General features: G+C 45.4%; 2 protein-coding genes across 6 annotated transcripts in view; one reads left to right on the top strand and one right to left on the bottom strand.

The window, feature by feature from the left end:
* The first annotated feature begins 354 nt into the window (after positions 1 to 354).
* Positions 355 to 8,965, top strand: LOC118097764 (protein NipSnap homolog 3B). Of its 2 annotated transcripts, none has more exons than XM_035140977.2 (6): positions 355 to 519; positions 3,529 to 3,736; positions 4,368 to 4,526; positions 5,727 to 5,876; positions 6,669 to 6,755; positions 6,875 to 8,965. In XM_035140977.2, the coding sequence occupies exons 1-6, from the start codon at positions 457 to 459 to the stop codon at positions 6,949 to 6,951; spliced, it is 744 nt and encodes a 247-aa protein (XP_034996868.1). In that variant the 5' UTR covers positions 355 to 456; the 3' UTR covers positions 6,952 to 8,965. The 2 variants fall into 2 exon arrangements, with proteins under 2 accessions (XP_034996868.1, XP_034996867.1); XM_035140976.2 differs by lacking the exon at positions 355 to 519 and adding an exon at positions 588 to 1,060.
* The window catches only part of ABCA1 (ATP binding cassette subfamily A member 1), a 107,973-nt gene continuing 96,370 nt past the window's right edge, over positions 8,260 to 19,862 (bottom strand). For all 4 annotated transcript variants that reach the window (XM_035097202.2, XM_060268672.1, XM_035097200.2 and 1 more), the window contains 4 exons: positions 19,117 to 19,220; positions 18,137 to 18,229; positions 14,445 to 14,688; positions 8,260 to 12,964 (listed from right to left, as the gene is read on the bottom strand). In XM_035097202.2, the coding sequence (XP_034953093.1) occupies positions 12,824 to 12,964; positions 14,445 to 14,688; positions 18,137 to 18,229; positions 19,117 to 19,220 (582 nt within the window). In that variant the 3' untranslated portion in view covers positions 8,260 to 12,823. The remainder of the gene's footprint in view (positions 12,965 to 14,444; positions 14,689 to 18,136; positions 18,230 to 19,116; positions 19,221 to 19,862) is intronic.

The raw sequence follows: 19,862 nt of genomic DNA, 5'->3' as shown, positions 1-19,862 counted from the left end.
GGAGTCCTGCCTAATTCCCTCCTCCTTGTTCACAGGACACGTTGCCAAAAACGAAAACCCCTGTGCGTAAAAGGACTCCCCACTCCCCCTGTGCAATACGACGTCCACGTCGCCCTGGCCACCCTCCTCCCTTGCTCACCAGCGGCACCTTTTGTATTGTAATCGTGTGGCGACCCCTCCCACACGCCAGCCGCCCAGCACGCGCCCCCGACATCCCGTGCTTGAGGAAAGAGAGACATGGCGAGGGGCGCGCGCGCAAAGGTCGCCGCTGTAGCCACGCGTCTTTTTGTCGGCGGCCACGAGGGGCGCACCGTCCAATGCTTTCTGCGGGCGGGCCGGGCGAGGGCAGCGGCCGCCGTGCGACCAGGAAGCGCCTCTGGGCGGATTTAAGGACGGCTGGGCTGCATTGTAGTTGCTGCCGCCGCCGCCGCTTCGTCCATCTCCCACGGGGAGACCATGCTGGCTTCCCGCGCGCTCTTCGGGAGAGTCGCCGTAGCGGCGCGAAGGGCCACCGCTGAGGTAAAAGGAGAGCCCAAAAGGGGGTGAAAAGGAGCCCGAAGGAGGGAGGGGCAAAGGGCGCAGGATACCAGGCGAGGAGAGGCACCTTAGGGCGCCCTGGCGTTTAGATGAGCTTGCCCTGCAGGCAGAAACCTAGCTGGCGCCGCCTTCTCCAGGGTAGGGGGTGGGGAGAAGCTGCTCCCCCTTGGTTTCCAGCCTGCTAGAAATTCTAGCAGAACTTAAGCAGCCTTAAGGTAGGAGGGGAAACGAGTGGAAGCAGGAAGAGAAGGAGCAAATGTCAATCCATAGAATAATCCCAGCATTGTAGAGTTGGAAAGGATCATCTCGTCCAAGCCCCTGCAATGCAGGAATCTCGACTAAAGCATCCATGGCAGATGGACATTCAACCTCTGCTTAAAAGCCTCCGAGGAAGGAGAGGCCAGAACCCCAAGGAAGGCGGAGGGATGTGATCCGATCACAAGCCTGGGACTGGGCTATGAAGACCTACGGGCCTGGCAAGAACTTGGGAGGCGCTTCCTCTTGTGCCAGACACGTTTCAGAGGTCAGGGTAGCTGCCAGCCTTTGTTGCACTGCGTCTCATGATCTGGGGTTTTGATAGGTATCAAGGGGGGAGCAGCAATGGCAATCCACCACTGTGTTGCTTTTAGCCCATCTGTGTATATGGTGATGTGCATAGCTGCCAAGTTTTCCCTTTTCTCGCGAGGAAGCCTATTCAGCATAAGGGAAAATCCCTTTAAAAAAGGGATAACTTGGCAGCTATGGTGATGTGCATTCAAAAGAAGTATACTTTGCTTCTGGAAAGTGATGGTCTGCCTATTCTAGGACAGGCTTCAGGCTTGTTGGATTTGCTTGTTTTTTTCTTTTTCTTTTTACTACAACCCAACAAGAGCTGGGTGCGAAAGGCAGCTTGGGGGAGAATTTATGGTTTAAGTATGATAAGGAAAACTGAGTTGCAATTAAAGGAAGAGAAACTAAGAAGACGCAGAATCTTGGTGCAAGTCACAATGTAACAAAGGTCTAATTTGAATGAGGAGTAAAAATAAATAAATTCAGGGCTGCCTGGCTTAAATCCAGTCCTTTAACTATCTGTAGTTCAGCACTGTGACTACTGCACTGCAGGAACTCTCTGAAAAGTTGTGTGAAAAAACTGTGGTTTCTTCACAAAACGATGGCTTGCAAAACTGCAGAAAACAAAACTCTGCTTCAACCAAGGCAGGACCCTGCCACGTTTGCAAAAGTGAAATTTTGAATCTTGCAATGTGTCGGTGATAATATCCTGGAAAGAATAATTCCAGGGCAGCTGGGAGGTTCAGCTGTTCTACTCCAGTGATTTCTCCAACTCTTTCTATATTTAAAGTACAGTGGTCCCTCCAGTTGCGCACGGGATCCGTTCCGGAGCTCCAGTCGGATCCCGAGGTGTCTGTTCTGTGCATGTGTGTGGCGGTGCGGTAGAGCGCTTCTGTGCATGCACGTGCGGTGAAACCCAGAAAATTACTTCCGGGTTTGCCATGTTCGCATCCTGAAGGATACGCAACCAGAGGTGTGCTTATCCAAAGGTACCCCTGTACAGCTAACTGATTTATAGCGCTGTGAACCAAGGGAAATCTATAGAGCCCTCTAGACAGAGAGATGCTGTTTCCAGCAGCTTCTCTGGGGTGGGGTGGGGTGGGGGAAGCTGAGCAACAAAGCAAATTGTTCCCTGGAAACCTTACAGAAGAGTACAGCTGAAATATAACATGTTCGTTTATTTCCCTGGAGGTATTGCTGACACTTGGGGGTAGTCTAAAAACAGCAGAGAAGCAGCAATTAATTTCCCACCTTGGTTCTTGCTGGTAGTTGTGAGCACTTTGCAATAAATGACTGCTAGTGCTGGGTTCAGAGCTTGAACTGAGAAGAAAGGGAAACTGACCTTGTGTGTTTTATTTCATTGGGAAACAAGCCCAGTTTGGTCACGTCTGTGTACAGTAGTGTCCTCTCTGGTGTTTTGTGTAGCACTGACTTCTGTGAGCTTAGGAAGGACCAAAGTACAGTTCTTGAAATGCAGCCTGGGCTGCCGTCTCTCTTGAATGCACTCTGGGAAGTAAGACCTGTAGAACTCAAAAGTGATTGAAGTTGCCTTACAGCAAATCAGACCATTGGTTCGTCTAGCTCAGTATTGACTGACTGGCAGTGACACTCCAGGGCTTCAGAGAGGTTTCTCTTCCAGCTCTACCTGAAGATGCTAGGGATAAAATCTCACACCTTCACCGGCATGTGAAGTAGATGCTCTTCCCCTGAGATATGGCTCAGCTAGAGTGGGCAGCTTGGAACTCCTTCCTCTAGACTCTACACAGTTGTCCCTCTGTACACTTAACAGTAAAGTAGATTCAACTGAAGTCATTGCTTTGCATTTAAACTCTGACTCTGAGAGTATAAAGGCTGCAGTCCTAATCATGTCCACTCAGAAGTAAAGGTGTGGGGGGGCGGGGGCGGGGTTCGGACTGCAGATTTTTCTCGTAGTGCTGCTTTTTTCAGTCGTGGAAAGATCAAATGTTGTTTGAGTGACTTCCAGTACAATCGTACCCTGGAAGTCGAACGGAATCCATTCCAGAAGTCCATTTGACTTCCAAACTGTTTGGAAACCAAAGCACAGCTTCTGATTGGCTGCAAGAAGCTCCTGTAGCCAATCGGAAGCTGTGGAAGCCTGTCAGACGTTCAGTTTCCAAAAATAGTTCGTAAACCGGAACAGTCAGCTCCAGGTTTGCGGTGTTCAGGAGCCAAAGTGTTCAAGAACTAAGCTGTTCAAAAACCAAGGTACGACTACTTTTTTATTCATTGACAGCTAATTAAAATTTTAGCTGAGTGAAGCTCAACTAGAATTAGTTTGTGGTCTTGTCTGCTATTGCCATAAGTAATAACAACCGTTCTCTTTCTCTTTGACCCTGTAAATTCACATTGCATGTGCAAACAAAGGATCCTGCAGGCTGCTTTCTTACGTTTCCCCCCCCCCCTAAATTATTTTCTTTTCAGGTCTCATCGCCTTTTTCCACAGGGCCCAGGCAAGATGATGGCACATTCTACGAATTTCGTACCTATACTGTTAAGCCAGACAAGATGAAAGACTTCTTGGAACTGACCAGCAAAAACATTCACCTTCGTACAGCTCATTCCCAGATGGTTGGATACTGGACCTCAGAATTTGGGGGACTGAATAAAGCTTTCCATATTTGGAAATATGGTATGCAAAGGTTCTCTACATAGTGCCTTGGGGTTGTAACCGAGCAGCTAAGACTGTTGCTCTGGACCTCCCATGGGGTGTGAATCTACTCAGGTTACTTGAGCAACATAGGAAGAAGCTAAAGAGAGCTCCTATGTCATCAGTGTTGTTTAACAACCATGCCGAAGTTCGCAGCTGGGAAGTGGGCCAAGGAGCATCACTTGGAGGGTAGATTTTGTTGAAGTGTCACCAATTGCTGACTCCCTAGTTCAGGCATCCCCAAACTTCGGCCCTCCAGATGTTTTGGACTACAATTCCCATCTTCCCCAACCACTGGACCTGTTAGCTAGGGATCATGGGAGTTGTAGGCCAAAACATCTGGAGGACCGCAATTTGGGGTTGCCTGTCCTAGTTCATTCCAATTGAGTGCATTTTATTTTGGACCAACTTAATTATTCCAAAGTCACAAGCAGTGCTGGCGAGGCTGGGATCGAGGAGCACATGGCTGTTGCGCCCTCTTTGAGCCACCCTCCCCAGATCCAAACTTTGTAAGACCGTACAGGGAGAGTGGTGTGGGGACGTGGCGACTGTGCGCCCTTTGAGCCCAGCCTTGTGCATCCCTCTCTTTGACATCCCTCTCTTTGGATTGTAGAGAGCTTTGCTCAGAGATCTGCTGTCCGGACAGCATTAGCCAAGGACCAAGAATGGCAAGAAAAATACATGTCTCGAATGCTGCCCTTGTTAAACAAACAAGACAACGAAATTGCGTACCTGGTGCCCTGGTGTGAACTTGGCAGCCCTCCCAAGGATGGTAAACTTTGTGTGTGTGTGTGTGTGTGTGTGTGTGTGTGTGTGTGTGTGTCACAGCTTAAAGCTGTTGACTCACTGCTATTAAACGGTTTTCTTTAATGGGGACTTGTAGATATGTTGGCATCTTTGATTATGTAGACTCCCCCCCCCCCCCGAAGTAATGCAATGGGTTGTCAATCTGTGTTCTGTCTCTGCAGCCATAAGGACTAGAAATAGACTCTTAAAAGGCTGGGGTTTCTTAGAAGCTTGTTAATGGTAGATGAGCTAAACTATATTTGTGCACCTCAGAAATGTGCTGCGGGTACAGATTTTGCCAATTACAGAGCAGTCCAGTGGGGAAGGGGGGGGGAATGGCCTTTTCTCATGCCCCGCCAGGGTCACACTGTTTCACTGCTCCAGAGATAGCATGTCTTCTGTTCTGGGAGTATGTTGAAGGAATGGGAGAGCTGTGAATTCAGTGTCTCTCCTGACGCACCCTTGCCGCATCTCTTTGCCCAGCATCACAGAGAAGCTGGCTGAAAACTTTCCCGTGGCCTTGAGGAACATCTCTTTCTCTCTGCCCTTGGAAAGAAAGATCCAACAGACACCTTCGGGACACTCTCGCAGAAGCTATGGGATTGCAGCTTTAGCCTGTATACAGTGGTACCTCTACTTACGAATGTTTCTACTTACGAATGGAGCTCCGTCTGCCATCTTGGATGCGGTTCAGATAGGATTTTTTCTACTTAACGAATTTTTAGATAGGGTTGCTTCAACTTAGGAATTTTTTCTCCCAATGCATTCCTATGGGATTCGACTTGCCAATTTTTTCGACTTACGAATGTGCGTTCGGAACGCATTAAATTCGTAAGTAGAGATACCACTGTATTTTTATTTTGCACGTTTCATTCTATTTTGCTAGCTAAGGGGCACGGCAAGATGTTATGCAGGGCATTGAATCCCCAACCCGTCAATGCTGAAATCCTGCTAAGCGTTTTTTTCCCTTTTGAAGATCTTGTCAGAATTCGCGCCAGTCACGAAATTGTACCTGCTCAGCCACAAAGGACTAGAATTATTATTATTTTTAGAGTTGAAGACTGAGGTACTCCGGAATCTGTGCTTTCTGGTTTTGTTCAGTTGCATAGCCCTGGTTAGGTTCTTTTGGAGGCCTAATACTAATGAATCCATTTGTTCACGATGCTTTGCTTTCTATCCTGTCTAGGAGTCTATGAGTTGGTGACCTTTCAGATGAAACCGGGAGGACCAGCCGTGTGGGGCCAATCCTTTAAAGCAGCAGTTGGTACTCACATAAAGACAGGACACACCGAACTGATTGGTGTCTTCCACACAGAATATGGACTACTTAACAGAGGTACAATACTTGTCCATTTCAAGTACAAACTTGGGCTCTGTCACCTGGTGGTCTTCTGGCAAAGTACTGTATAATAATAATCAAGCAGTTTTCCTTTTGGATTGGAACTGTCGGTAGCTCTTCCCCGTCCTTGAATCCCATAGGGACTAGAAACCTGGACAGGGGCTGCAAAATTATCTCCCTTATTTGAACGGCGACAGATTTTAGCTCTTCATTCCATTCTTTGGAAGTACGTCTCTGTAACTAATAGTGAAGTCCAGAACATTCACTAATGTTTGTTTGTTTGTTTATTGCATTTCTATCCCCCTTTCTTCTCCAAGCAGCTCAAGGTGGTGCATGTAGTTCTCCTCCTCCTCAATTAATCCCCTACAACAACCCTGTGAGGTAGGTTAGGCTGAGAGGCAGTGAGACTTTTAATCTCAGGGTCGTGGGTTCGAATCCCACGTTGGGCGAAAAATTCCTGCATTGCTGGGGGTTGGGCTAGATGACCCCTGTGGTCCTTTCCAGCTCTACAATTCTATGATAATAAATCCATGGCTGGCCCAGGGTCAACCAGTGGCCAAGTGGCCATTTGAACCCTGTTCTCCCAGGTCCTAGTCCCAACGCTCTAATCAGTGCACCACACTAACTGTACTGCATAAGCACGGCTTTCTAAAATAATCCCTTTCAGCAAAACACTTTTGTGAACGCTTTCCTTATCCGGAGCACAGGATTTCTCAAAACAGCAAAACAGAAAGAGATAGGCAGGTATTTAATTCACAACATAATATAGCTGTAGCTTTTTCTTCCTAGTTCATGTGCTTTGGTGGAATGAAAACTCAGACAGTCGCGCGGCTGGAAGACACTCTGCGCATGAGGATCCCAGAGTAGTAGCATCAGGTAAATGAAAGGTTTCTCTTTCTTTTTTTCTTTTACCATCCTTTAAATCAAAACCCCAGTATTGCTTAAGTCCTCCCTCCCTCCTTCTCTTTTTAACTGTCGGTTTAATTTATTTTCAGTTCGGGAAAGTGTTCAGTTCCTGGAATCGCAGCAGAACTGTCTCCTGGTACCTACAGCATTTTCACCCCTGAAATAGTGTTCTATACCTACGAATGGTGGTTTTCTTTTTTCTTTTTCTTTTTTTAAAAAGTACTTTTAAGTGCTGTCCTAATCCAGCCTTATTGCTGCCCGTTTACAAGGCTGGGTGCAAACCCAATCTCCCATCTTTTATTTCTGCTTCTAGCAACACCCCTCTCCCTTTGTTGGAAGTGCAATGAATGATGGTAGAGGCCACGACCCACCCACTAAACGGGAATTCAGAGCTTACTAAACTATATATAAAAATGGGCTCTCATAAATTCTTTGCATGAGGGCTGTGCTGCTAGCGTAGCTATGAGTTGTGAAGACGGGACAAGACGGGACAATGATGTAAAAGCACTCTGGTGTTGGGAATGCAGGTGAAACTCGGAAAATTAGAATATCGTCGAAAAGTGCATTTATTTCAGTAATGCAACTTAAAAGGTGAAACCAATACAGTATGTGAGATAGATGCATGACATGCAAAGCAAGATATGTCAAGCCTTTATTTGTTGTAATTGTAATTATTTGTCATTAGGTGGGTCAGTTATAAATGGAATGTAATTAATGAAATGTAATAGCGATGTTTATTTTTCTATTATTGTAACTACCGGTATTTGTTTTATTACTGTGGAATTTCCAAAAGAAAGCATTTGTAAAAATAAAAAAATAAGTTGCATTACTGAAATAAATGCACTTTTCGATGATATACTAATTTTCCGAGTTTCACCTGTAAATGGGCAGGGAAGTCAGGGAAGAGAGACCGATTTGTAAACCTCGTCAGCCTTGTGCTGGTCAAAGCAGAAGGTGAGGCTGCTATATAATTCCCCCCTGCCTTTTTTCCCCATACATTGGTGCCTCGCAAGACGAATTTAATTCGTTCCGTAAGTCAATTCACTTTGCGAAAAATTCGTCTTGCGAATTGCGGTTTCCCATAGGAATGCATTGAAATTTCTTTTTTTGCCCATAGGAAGGCATTAATTAAATTTCAATGCATTCCTATGGGAAACCGTGATTCGCAAGACGAATTTTTCGCAAAACGAATTCGTCTTGCGAGTCACCATCAGATGAAAAATTCGTCTTGCAGGGCATTCGTCTTGCGAGGTACCACTGTACTCCCAAACTTGTTTCAGTGGGAAGACAAGTTATGCCAACTCTACAGCTAGCAGAGCTTCCTTCCTTCCTATTCTGGGAGTCATGTCTAGGGAACATGGCAGCTTTGCAACCAAAGCTTCCCCCTGCCCATCCCATCATGACTTCGCTTTAACCTGCAGAGATTTCCATTCCAAAGGAGGGATTCCAAAGCGGAGCTCCTTTTCCGTGGGGGGACCCACCTCTCCACCTGCAGTGGGAAGGGGCCCTTGCTATTGTGCCCTAGGAGAGCTAAAAGTGATTTAAGAGATACAACCTTCCCCCCCCCCCCAGTCTACTGTACATGCTTCTTTTAGTCAAACCCCATTTGCAGGCTTTCAAACTATGCACACGGAGCAAAACGGGAAGAATAGCAAACATCATGTGTAGTGATTTCTTTTTTTCCCAGTTCCACAAGCCCTACAGTTTCCACGTCAGCTGTTCTAAAGCTCAACAGCTGCATCAGCCCAGCGGTGAGATCTATTTGCCTATGATGATATAATTTTCCAATGCTGGCCTAAACAATGTAATTTTTAGGTTTCTCATTAACTGCCTGGCTGCAGTTGGGATAAATCTGGGTCAAAGCAACCCTTGCAGTGCAGTTTACATAGTGGTTGAGTGAATAAGAAACCATGAAGATAACTTTCTCCCCTGCACACACACACACACACACACATTTTTAAATGCAACATGGGAACTCATCTGTCAGTTTCTGTTTCGGGTCCAGCCTGGCTTTTATTACCTTTACAGTACATGGAAAAGTTTACCTCATTCATTTCATGAGCATGGAGCTCTCGCTGGCTGGCTAAAATGCTGAAACTCTGAATTAACTTGCTATTTCTGGAAGCGCCTCTGTTCATTCATCTCTCTTGCACATGCTTGCACACCTGGAACAATCATCTCAAATACCTGGGATGTGAATGTGGAAATGTGAACATTAAAAATGACTTTTTGGAGGGATGTTTATACATACTACTGTGGTCTTGATTTTGTTTTCTGGTGCTTCAGATTTTAGACATAGCATCCTTACTGGAGTGGCTATCTTCAGTTAGGTCAGGGTGGTAAAGTTACTTTAAAAACCCAAGGGTGGGTGGGGTGGTTGTTTTTTTTTTTTGCAGATGCAGGAAGAGTTCATTTACAGATTTCACAAGGGAGAATGATGTAGGGGCGTCCATGTGGCTGAGATCCACCGTCTTTAGGAGCTGAGCTACAGTGGTGCCTCGCTTAACGAATGCCCTGCTTAACGAAATTTCCGCTTAACGAAAGGATTTTTTCGAGCGGAGGTTGCCTCGCTAGACGAATTCGTTTTATGAAAAATTCGTCTAGCGAATCGCGGTTTCCCATAGGAATGCATTGAAATTCAATTAATGCGTTCCTATGGGGGGAAAAATTCAATGCATTCCTATGGGATTCGCTAGACGAATTTTTCGTTATAAGAAAAGACCTGTGGAACGAATTAAATTCGTCTAGCGAGGCACCAGGGACCCAGGTGGTGCTGTGGTTAAAACCATTGAGCCTAGGGCTTGCTGATCGGAAGTTCGGCGGTTCGAATCCCTGTGACGGGGTGGGCTCCCGTTGCTTGGTCCCAGCTCCTGCCAACCTAGCAGTTCGAAAGCACATCAAAATGCAAGTAGATAAATAGGAACCGCTCCAGCGGGAAGGTAAACGGTGTTTCCATGTGCTGCTCTGGTTTGCCAGAAGCGGCTTTGTCATGCTGGCCACATGACCTGGAAGCCAATAATGCGAGATGAGCGCGCAACCCCAGAGTCGGTCACGACTAGACATAATGGTCAGGGGTCCCTTTACCTTTACCTAGCGAGGCACCACTGTACTTAATGATGCAGAGATGAATTTTTGGACTGTGCCACTTCAAATGGCAATGGGGTGGCAGATTTTTTTGAATGTTGCTTTTTACCAGTAAACTTGGAAAAGATTTCTAACTTGTCAACAGATTCGTGCAGTAGTCTTAATAATAAATGCACAATTGTAGACCAGCAACACTTTATTTTTATGCTCGATACAAGGCAATTAACAAATGCCTATTAATACTTCACAAATAGTTATTAGCAATACAAATATATATTCGTTTTTCATGAAAATGTCCATTGAAAAGATTAACTTAATTTGTGTGTGAGGAAAAAATGCTCTAGATTTTTTGCAAAGTTGACAAGGGTATTCCAGTGCAAAAACAGATCCCATTACAGCTAGCATAAAGTGCTTGGAATGAAGGACCAATCGTATTAAAGGGAGAGGAGTTGGAAACTGGGTTGGGAAGAAAGGCATGGTAATAGACGCTTACCATTACTTCTATAAGGAAAAAAGTGTTGATAAGAAAAAGCCTCTACAGCAGTACGGATACTGCAGAGGGATGCAACAACTTTGCCGCACACATACTGAAGTGGTAGGTGTTCTTAACACAGTTCCATGATCAGTGGTTTTGTATCACAATGTGTTTCGCACGGAGGATAACCCCACAAAAAGCTTGCGTAACAGGACTGATTTTGAAGCAACTGTACCATATTATACACAGCGCTAAGTGTTCAATATGAGGTCAAAGCTAGTCTGGATCCCCACTCCTGCCAGGAAGCACTGCTAAGAACTCGTTTCTCATGAAAAGAGTTAAGCACGTGTTCTTGCAAACAGTTAAGATTTACAGTGCAGTCCTCTCTACATGTCTCTCGTTTCAAACTCTTGCTGCAACCCTATACCATTTGCATGGGAGCAATTGTCACTGAACTCAAATGAGACAGACTTCAGAGTAGACATGTAGAAGAGCTTGACCTCTGTTTGGACTGGTCCTTGGGCAAAATTGCAAGTATTATCCTAAATAGTACATTAAAAGAGCACTTTGTTTATATTATGCCCGGAGAGGCTGACCATTGTGTACAATCAGTTAAGCACTCTTGTGCGTCAGCATTGCCAAACAGCAGAGTATTAACTATTCATAGTATCCTCTGCGGAAAAAAAAGAGAAGCACCTGGCATTGAGTTGTGTGAGCTGTAGGCATTTTGTGACTAGTGGCTGGGATGGAAAGGGATGTTAAAGGATGATGAGAGGCGTTTGGGCATACTCTAGCAAAAGCTAGTTGTATGGGCACTCAGGACATGGTTTCTAAATAAAGGTGTAGGATCCAGACACCAGTCCTGTTTGCTTTCAAGACCTTTGCTGTAACTAGCCTTTTCTGCTTTGTGCTGTCGTGTTGGAATATGGTCATGGTCATGTTGCATGCATGACGATGTTTGGCAAACTCCAGTTTTTGTTTAAAAAGTCCAGTTACACAAAGAATTGCCCACAGCCATTTCCCCACTCCCCACTCCGCCCAACCTTGCATAAAAGTACCTACTTGATTGACCTTTTTTTCTAAAACAAAACATTCTGATTGCTTCCCAAGTGAGCAACTGTTTTGCAAATCACCTTTAAAAGACCCCTTCATCATATTTTTCAGTTGATTCAGTCTAGTTAACTTTTTGCCTGGGATTGCCACACCTAAACTGGGGTGTTTTCTTTCAATCTCCAGCTCGCAGCAGGAGATTTGTCGACAGGTGTGCCACCCAGCAGGTGAGGGGGATGGGATAGAGGAAGGACTGCAAAGGGAACAAGTGGCAGCAATGTCCACCATGCATCAGAGAAACATGGCTTAACTTCTAATGTGGGAAAACCTATCACAGTACATTGTATGATTACCGAAACTGGGTAAAGAATTGCTAGGCTAGAAAAAGAAATGTGACTGTTTGTACACATGATGGCGACTTAATCTAGGTTCTAGACACTTGGCGTGATATAGACCCAAGACTGAAATTGATTTGATACTTTGGGACAAGGGAGGCACGACAGCATCTCCATACATCCCCAGAAGGTGCCAGGTCACATTTAAATAATACTGTTGCAATGAAAACAGACGTATCGAACGTGATTCTTAATAAAAGCTGAAAACAGCAACGGCTTTATGAAAGCAGAGTGGAAGAACGAGCAATTGGTCACCATACCATTGGGATAGAAATCCTCTCAAATGTTTCCATGGTTGATTGTTAATTCTGCCGCACCCTAATAAGAAACTAAGTGTATTGTTGTCGTTTTATGCATGTTTTGAGGTGGTGTGCTTCACGGCCCGCTGATAAGGCAACGGTGATCCTCCTTCTCGTCCCCATAAACTTGTGTAGCTAACGGGGCCCAACTGCTAATACTTAATTAAGGCCACAGCAATGCATTACGTGGTGACGAATTGGCACTGGTTTCACTGGTACACTCATTGCCAGCAATGGATGTTGCACCACAGCAATTCCACCCGCCCTCTGGAAGGGCAATGCATGCCTTAAAATGGCAAATAAATAATTACTGGCCAAGAATCCTCTGAGCAGTTGTTGCGCTACCCCTGGCCGGGAAACGTACTAAGTAGAAACAAGCAGGAGCATGGCAGAAGACCACATAGCAGGAAGTGGCACTATACCAGAATTTCACAGAGTTATTATAACGAAAGAACAACTAGATTCAAGTCTTTCACTAGAGAACAGTACAACAAGGCAACATCTCCAAGAGGCACTGCCTCCATAATGGAATATTGATTTCTTTGCATTGGGTTGCATTGCATCAAATGGTTACTAGTAAAAAAACAAACACGTTCAGTTTTATTTCCTTCCTCTCTGTTTCTTCTCTTGTCTCTTTGCTCGTGGGACGATCTCCCCACTATGGCACAGAAAGGATGTCTGCCTTCGCCTTTCTGCTCAGAACGGCTGCTGCACCCTTCGCAACAGGGCTGCTGCTCATACATAGCTTTCTTTCACCTTTTCATCTTTCAAAAAGGAAGTCAGAAGTGAGACATCTACAACAGTCTGGTTTTTGTGCAACGACAAGTCCTTTGTGTGGTCATCATCACTTTGGTCCTTGGCGAAGTTTACAAATACCTGAGAGGGAGAAAAGGTAGGAAGACTAGGATGAGTTGTTGACATTTTTATTATTATTGGGATATATCCCTCTAAGCTTTGCCCACTAAAGTTAGTCATGCCCATTAAATTCAATGGGTCCTGTTCTACTTTCGAATCCAGATCAGGTTGCAGCACACATAAAACACAGCACACCATCATAATACACTGTCAGGATGCTGCCAAAGGCTCCCAGCTGGTTGCCCAGGAAAGTATAAAGACAAGGAAAGGTTTCTTATCATCCTTTTTTATTTCAGTATTTACAGAGAGAGGCTATAGAACCCATCCTCTTGGATAATGGCATTGTCCCAAGTGAATCTCCACTCCCCATCCCTCCCACTTCCCCATTCATCATCATCTCTACAGGTGCTGCTACGTGCCCTCTGTCTTTGAGCTCTTTACTCTCCTACTTTTAAGGCTCGCCAGGTTCTGGGTCTGGAATGCTTTCTAATGACAACGTGTCAGCTGGGTGTTGTTGTTCTGGCTCTCCTTTGATTTCCCAACCTTCCCCCTCTGAGCTGTGATCTCCTGCAAACCCCTGTTGTAAATCTATACTGTCTTCCTCTTCCTCCTCCCTGGAAGGGTCAGGATGGGAAGTCAGTCTCCACCATTCCTCCTCCTCTGCCCAGTCCCCAACATACACACACACAAAATTATTGGAACAGTTGCTAAACATTAAAACAAGGAGAAATTTAAACAGAAAAGTACACATTGAAATGAGTACAGAAAAAAGGCCAGTCTTCAGGTTCTGGCGAAAGATACTCTAAGGCAGAGCTTTCCGAACTTCTCACATTGGTGACACACTTTTCAGACATGCATCATTTTGTGGCACAGTAATTCAGTTTTACTCGCAAACCGGAGGTTCAACTAACCCCTTATAAGAGATATGGACACATATTGTTCCCCCACACCTACACACTGCAGCCGACACACTAATGTGTCGTTACACACAGTTTGGAGAGCTCTGCTCTAAGGGGATGTGAACTGGTTCACACATGCAAGTAGGTCATCAAGTGAGCCATACACACGTGGAACTTCACCACATGCTTCTCATGGAACAGTAATTCCCCAGAGTTCCTCCACAGCTAGGCCCTGTGAAAGGGGCTACACGTATCTTCCTTCTGCCAGCTGTGGTTTGGGTGGGCTGTGCCAAACATCATGGAGGAGGGACGTGGTGCTTTGCAACATTTCTGCGATGACGAATGGGCTAGATAACTTTGCATGACCAGGGCTGAAATTGTCCAAGAAGGAGAGGAGCTTTTTTGGGGGGGAGGGGGTGGCATCTCCATGATGATACACCACCGCAGATGCCTGAGGGCCAAATGTGACTCTCCGGACCTATCTGTCTGGCCCTCTGAACTCTCCTGGACTCACAAATCCTACAAAAAGCAACTTAAGCGCCTCTGGGTTTCCACTCAATATGAGCTCTGCTCTTAAGATATGAGAGGCACTGTAAACTTACTTGGTCAAGTGTGGTCTGTGAAACGGAGTAGTCTTCTATGTGGAGTCTCTTTTTGTTCTGGGAGAGGATGCTAAATATCCGAGCCAGAGAAGACTGAGAGGAGGGCAGCTGGTACTGCAGCATGTTGCAATGCTTCTCCTTCAGCACACTGCCCGGGAAGGCGAGCTCAAAGAAGTCTTGAACAGGCTTCAGGTCAGGGTTTGCCCCTGCTATTCGCACTATGATTGTGTAGCCATCTCCAAACCTGGAAAAAAACAAGTGCGGGACTTTCAACAGAGTAGCCTTCAAAAAAAAAGGAGCGTTTCTATTCCTGTAGCTTAAAAACACAGTAGATGTGGACTTCCGGTCTGCCGCCAGCTCCGATCGGCAGGATTTGTCTCGGCTCTGAGACAGCCCGACTCCGCGAGGGGGGGGGAGCCGCGGGGGCGACGCGGCTCCCATAGAACCCCAAATTGGGCTTTTTGGGGGCGAAAGCTCAGCAGTGCTCCGATCGCAGGCCCCTTCACTGCCCGGTAAGCTCGGAAATAGCCCCGGAGAAAGTGGAGATAGGCGCCGCGGGAGCCATTTTGAGTGTCATCTTACCCTCGCGGGGGGAAGCCCTGATACCGACGGAGGAGAGCGGCGGATTCTTCTAAAGTAAGAACCCAATCATTGGATTTATACAAACCTTTGGCATTTAATTGGATCTGAATTGGCAAGACGGGTTAATTTAAAAAGGAAGTCGATTACCCCTCCTCTGAGAGACAGTGAGACAGTAAATCAGCCCTTGGCTGTCATAAAAGTTTAGTTTTAATTTACCAGGAAGTGGACTTAGAAACTCCCCAGCTGCAGGCGCAGGGGAGAGAATTGACGCTAACAGGATTGCCTGCAATTGGGATTAATTTCAAAGAAAGTCCCTCTGAAAGTTGGACCCGGGTCCCTGGACAGGTCAGTGAACGGACCTTGAGAATAATAAAGCAATTAAGAAAATTGGATTATAAATATTTGATCTGGAATTGAGTAACTGATGATATTTAAAAAGTGTCGTTGAAACGTGGATAATGATTTTAAGAAACATTTGATGACAATGGAGTTTTATAAAGAAGATGGAATATACTCAATCCAATAAAAAATGGCGAGGAGAAAGTTGGAATTTGATCCCTGCCTTTACCCGGATGCACAAATAATTAGAGCCACATGAAACTCGAGATGCCTGAGAACGACCCAGCCATAACAACATCACAAGACTTTGTTTGGCAAAAGATTCTCGCTGTGCTTTCGGACATTAAACAGGTGTTAAAGCAAGACAATGAACAACTGCAGGAGCTTAACAAATCATGGAGAGACAGAGACAGCGCAAAAGACTTACAACCACAAATTTTAGAAGAAGAGGAACATGAACAACATAGTGCTCCACAAGTGGGAGATGTGGGGCAAGATATAGATTCTTCACAAGGAGTCCTCAAAAATGAAACAGTGGACACCGCTGAACTCCTAGTGAGAGAAGGAGTTCAGGGCAAAAGCTGGGAACTGGAAGGAAAAAGGAGGGGGGGGGAAGATAGATGTGGAGACTGACAATGTAAATATTTGGCTCCAAGATGTAGAGGGGGAAAAGAACGCAAAGGAAGAGGAGAGGGATTGGGCAACAGGTCTTGATGGGAAGGGGTGGCAGAAGATGGGGAGAGAATACTGGGGGTGGGTCTGGGAAAATGTGGGAATAGGATGAATAAGTGATAAATATTCTTAATGGACTGATATGTATGGCATGATCTGGGTATGATCAATGGAATTCATTGAAATGTCTAAGGGATTTGGTTACAGCAGTAGGGGGGATGTGATAAATTGATTAGTGAGAAGGAAAGAGGCTAGATTTTTATAATCCGAAAAAAAATATTCTTGGTAAAAAATAATAAGTTAAGGGAAGAGTTAAAAGTTTGTAGAATTGAAATAGAGTTGAAATAAGTTTGGATATTGGAAATATAAAATTGAAAGTATAGATTTATAAATATGAGTATTACGTGTAAAGTAAGAAAGTTAATTTTGATTATTATGAAGGGATGAATTATTATTGTTAAAACTGTCCAATTGATAATTAATAAGGGAATCAGAGTGGGGGTAGTCGGGGAAGTCTAGATGGTTATGAAATGATTTAAATTAAGAAGTTTAATTTCTATTTTTGTGTTTTGTTTTGTTTTTCCTCTCTTTTTCGCCTTTTTTTATTTTTTCTTATCTTTTTTGGCCTTGTTTTTTTAGGCTTTTTTTGTTTTTTGTTTTGTCTTTTGGTTCTATGAAGGAAATTGGAATTAGGATGTATTTACAGTGATGTTGTTAATGGAAAATAATAAAAATTATTTGGGGAAAAAAAACACAGTAGATGTTTGGTAAAGATCTTAACAGAAGTAGAATAAACACAAGATTATGCAGGAGAGCTTCAACTGATTTAACTTTTAGGCTAACCAACTAACAGCACGATTGTATACATCAAAGGTCAGCAAACTTTTTCAGGAGGGGGCCGGTCCACTGTCACTCAGACCTTGTGGGGGGCCGGACCCCCCCTTCCCGAAAGCACCCTCACTCCTGAAAGGCCCCCCCCCGCCGATGCCACTCACGCCACAGCTGCCGCCACCTCCTCTTCGGCAGCGTCGGCGTCCTCTGTCTCGGCGGAGTGCAGAGCCCATGCTGCTGGCCTGGGCGGCATAGGCAGCCTCCGTGCCGGTGCCACTTCCTTCCCGCTCAGCCACGTCCACTCGGCCGCCTCAGCGGGAAGGAGGGGGCAGCACCCAGATGTGTCCGTGGCTTTTGATTGGCTGCAGGAGCTTCCTGCAGCCAATCAGAAGCCACGCTGCGTTGTGGAAGTCATCCTCCATGCCGCGCCTTTGTGCGGGGACTGACTGAGTGGGCGGCAGGGTCCACAAGGTTCGCGGGGCGGATTAACGAGCCTGGTGGGCCGTATCCGGCCCGCGGGCCTCAGTTTGCCGACTCTGGTATACATATTTACACTGGTACCTCGGTTTACGAACTTATCTGTTCCGGAAGTCCGTTCTTAAAATGAAGCCGTTCTTAAACCAAGGTGCGCTTTCCTGAATGAAGCCTCCCACCGCCAGTGCCCTTCCACCGTTCAGCTTCTGTTCGTAGACCGAGGTAAAGTTTGCAAACCGGGACACTACTTCCGGTTTTGCAGAGTTCATAAACTGAATAGATCATAAGCAGGGCTGACTAGTTCATAAACAGTGGTAAACCAAGGTACCACTGTACTGAGAAGCAAACCGCTTGAGTTCAAGGGAAGTTCAAAGTGGGCATAGCATGCCTCCCCAAGTTTAAATTGATTATTAATCAACGGGGGCTAATTTTAAATTGGCAGGACAGTGAGGTAAGGGCAACCAGGTTAATTTTTGAGGCTATTTGGTTCTGGTGTGAGATGGGGGGGGACACATTAATGATGACTTTTTCTCTTAACTAAAAACAGTTAAGTACCTAAAGCATCATTGTTTTCAAAAAGGTGCTGATAATGTTTTGATTTTGATTATGCAAATGCAAACAAATGTAATCAATTAATTTATCAGATGGTCCAGAACAGACTTGAAAATAAGTACAGTTACACCTATTTGTTGGCTGCATGCAATCTATTCTGAAGCAGATTCTGGGAATGCTCTCATGAGCTATCTTGGTGCGTCCGACTGTGCAAAGGCAGCAAGCATAAAGCCGTGGCTTACCTGTTCTTCAGGTGCTGTACGCTGCCAAGGCACCTGAACCGCCCATTGACCATGATCGCCATTCGAGTGCACAGGGCCTCACATTCTTCCATGCTGTGGGTAAGAGAACAAGTGAGTTAAATTGCGCAAATAAAGGTTCCGGCAAGTTTGCGAAATCACTTTTGCATGGCAGAGTTTTACAACCTCAAACAAACGGAAGACCTGGATATGCAGGCTTTAGAATCTTTCACGCTAGAAGCTGTGTTCTTTCAAAAAGAGAGAGCAATTGTCCTTCCAACTAGCTCAATATTGCCAAGTCTGGCTGGCAGCAGCTCCGCAAGGTCTAGTTTCAGGTCTTTGGCACCTTCCTAGCTGAGACAGAAATATCTCAGGACAGGAATGTGCTCTACCACTAAGTGACAAGACCTTGATACTTAAGAACAGGCACCCCCAACCTGCGGCCCTCCAGATGTTTTGGCCTACAACTCCCATGATCCCTAGCTAACAGGACTAGTGGTCAGGGATGATGGGGACTGTAGTCCAAAACATCTGGAGGGCCGAAGTTTGGGGATGCCTGCTTAAGAATAATAATTATTATTATAACGTCTGAAACAGCTACCATCAGCTGCTATTTTTCTTCATTTCCTGTACAACTACTAAGCTCTCTTTTTCCCTTGTATGGATATGTTTTGTTACTTGAATTTAAAAAATCAATTTAAAACAGAGTATGAAAAGAAAAAGAATATTCAGTACTGTGTGTGTCCGCCTGGAGTTTTTGTACAATTTACACTAAACCAAGCCAAAACTAAACATGTCTCATTTATTTCGATGAAAGGGATTTTAGCATCCATGCTATGTTCCCAGTGGACTCAAATGGCGTTTTAAACAGCTTATATAGCTAGATGATGACAGCTCCTTTTTTTTTTTGGTCACAATCCACTTGCAACCGAAAACAAAACAGTGACTGAAATGGCAGCTAAGAGCTCCCCCACCCTGCTTACCTGTGAGATGTAAGGACCACAGACCTTCCCTCCTTGATGACGCTCAAGGCGCAGTTCCAAAGGAATCGGCGGGCCTTGGGGTCCATTCCTGTGGTCGGCTCATCCTGCAGTTGAGAAATAATAAATTAGCACTGATCTCGCCAGAGCACCATTTCATGATGATAAGCTCCATCACGCCTTCTTCTCTCCCTCCGCAACCCATCACGGAGCAGGGCTCATTCCATCAGCTTTGCCAAAAGACCAGCTGCATTGGTGCCTCCTTGACCCTGAGCTGTTTCCCGTGGCAGCTGGACATTATAATAACCACTATGTATTTATTAAGTATGGAAGTGAGAGCTGGACCATAAAGAAGGCTGATCGCCGAAGAATTGATGCTTTTGAATTATGGTGCTGGAGGAGACTCTTGAGAGTCCCATGGACTGCAAGAAGATCAAACCTATCCATTCTGAAGGATATCAGCCCTGAGTGCTCACTGGAAGGACAGATCGTGAAGCTGAGGCTCCAATACTTTGGCCACCTCATGAGAAGAGAAGACTCCCTGGAAAAGACCCTGATGTTGGGAAAGATGGAGGGCACAAGGAGAAGGGGACGACAGAGGACGAGATGGTTGGACAGTGTTCTCGGAGCTACCCACATGAGTTTGACCAAACTGCAGGAGGCAGTGGAAGACAGAAGTGCCTGGTGTGCTCTGGTCCATGGGGTCATGAAGAGTCGGACACGACTAAACGACAACTAGAATTGCCTTT

Source organism: Zootoca vivipara, chromosome 16 (genome assembly GCF_963506605.1).
Source record: "Zootoca vivipara chromosome 16, rZooViv1.1, whole genome shotgun sequence".
In the NCBI taxonomy this organism is placed as follows: domain Eukaryota; kingdom Metazoa; phylum Chordata; class Lepidosauria; order Squamata; family Lacertidae; genus Zootoca; species Zootoca vivipara.
This window is presented reverse-complemented; position numbering and strand designations above follow the sequence as displayed.

Coding starts and splice junctions, on each gene's coding strand:
- LOC118097764 (XM_035140976.2), top strand. CDS start 995: ATGAAGACCTACGGGCCTGGCAAGAACTTGGGAGGCGCTTCCTCTTGT. Junction 4,527..5,726: donor TGGCAGCCCTCCCAAGGATG/GTAAACTTTGTG, acceptor TATCCTGTCTAG/GAGTCTATGAGTTGGTGACC. Junction 5,877..6,668: donor ATATGGACTACTTAACAGAG/GTACAATACTTG, acceptor TTTTCTTCCTAG/TTCATGTGCTTTGGTGGAAT.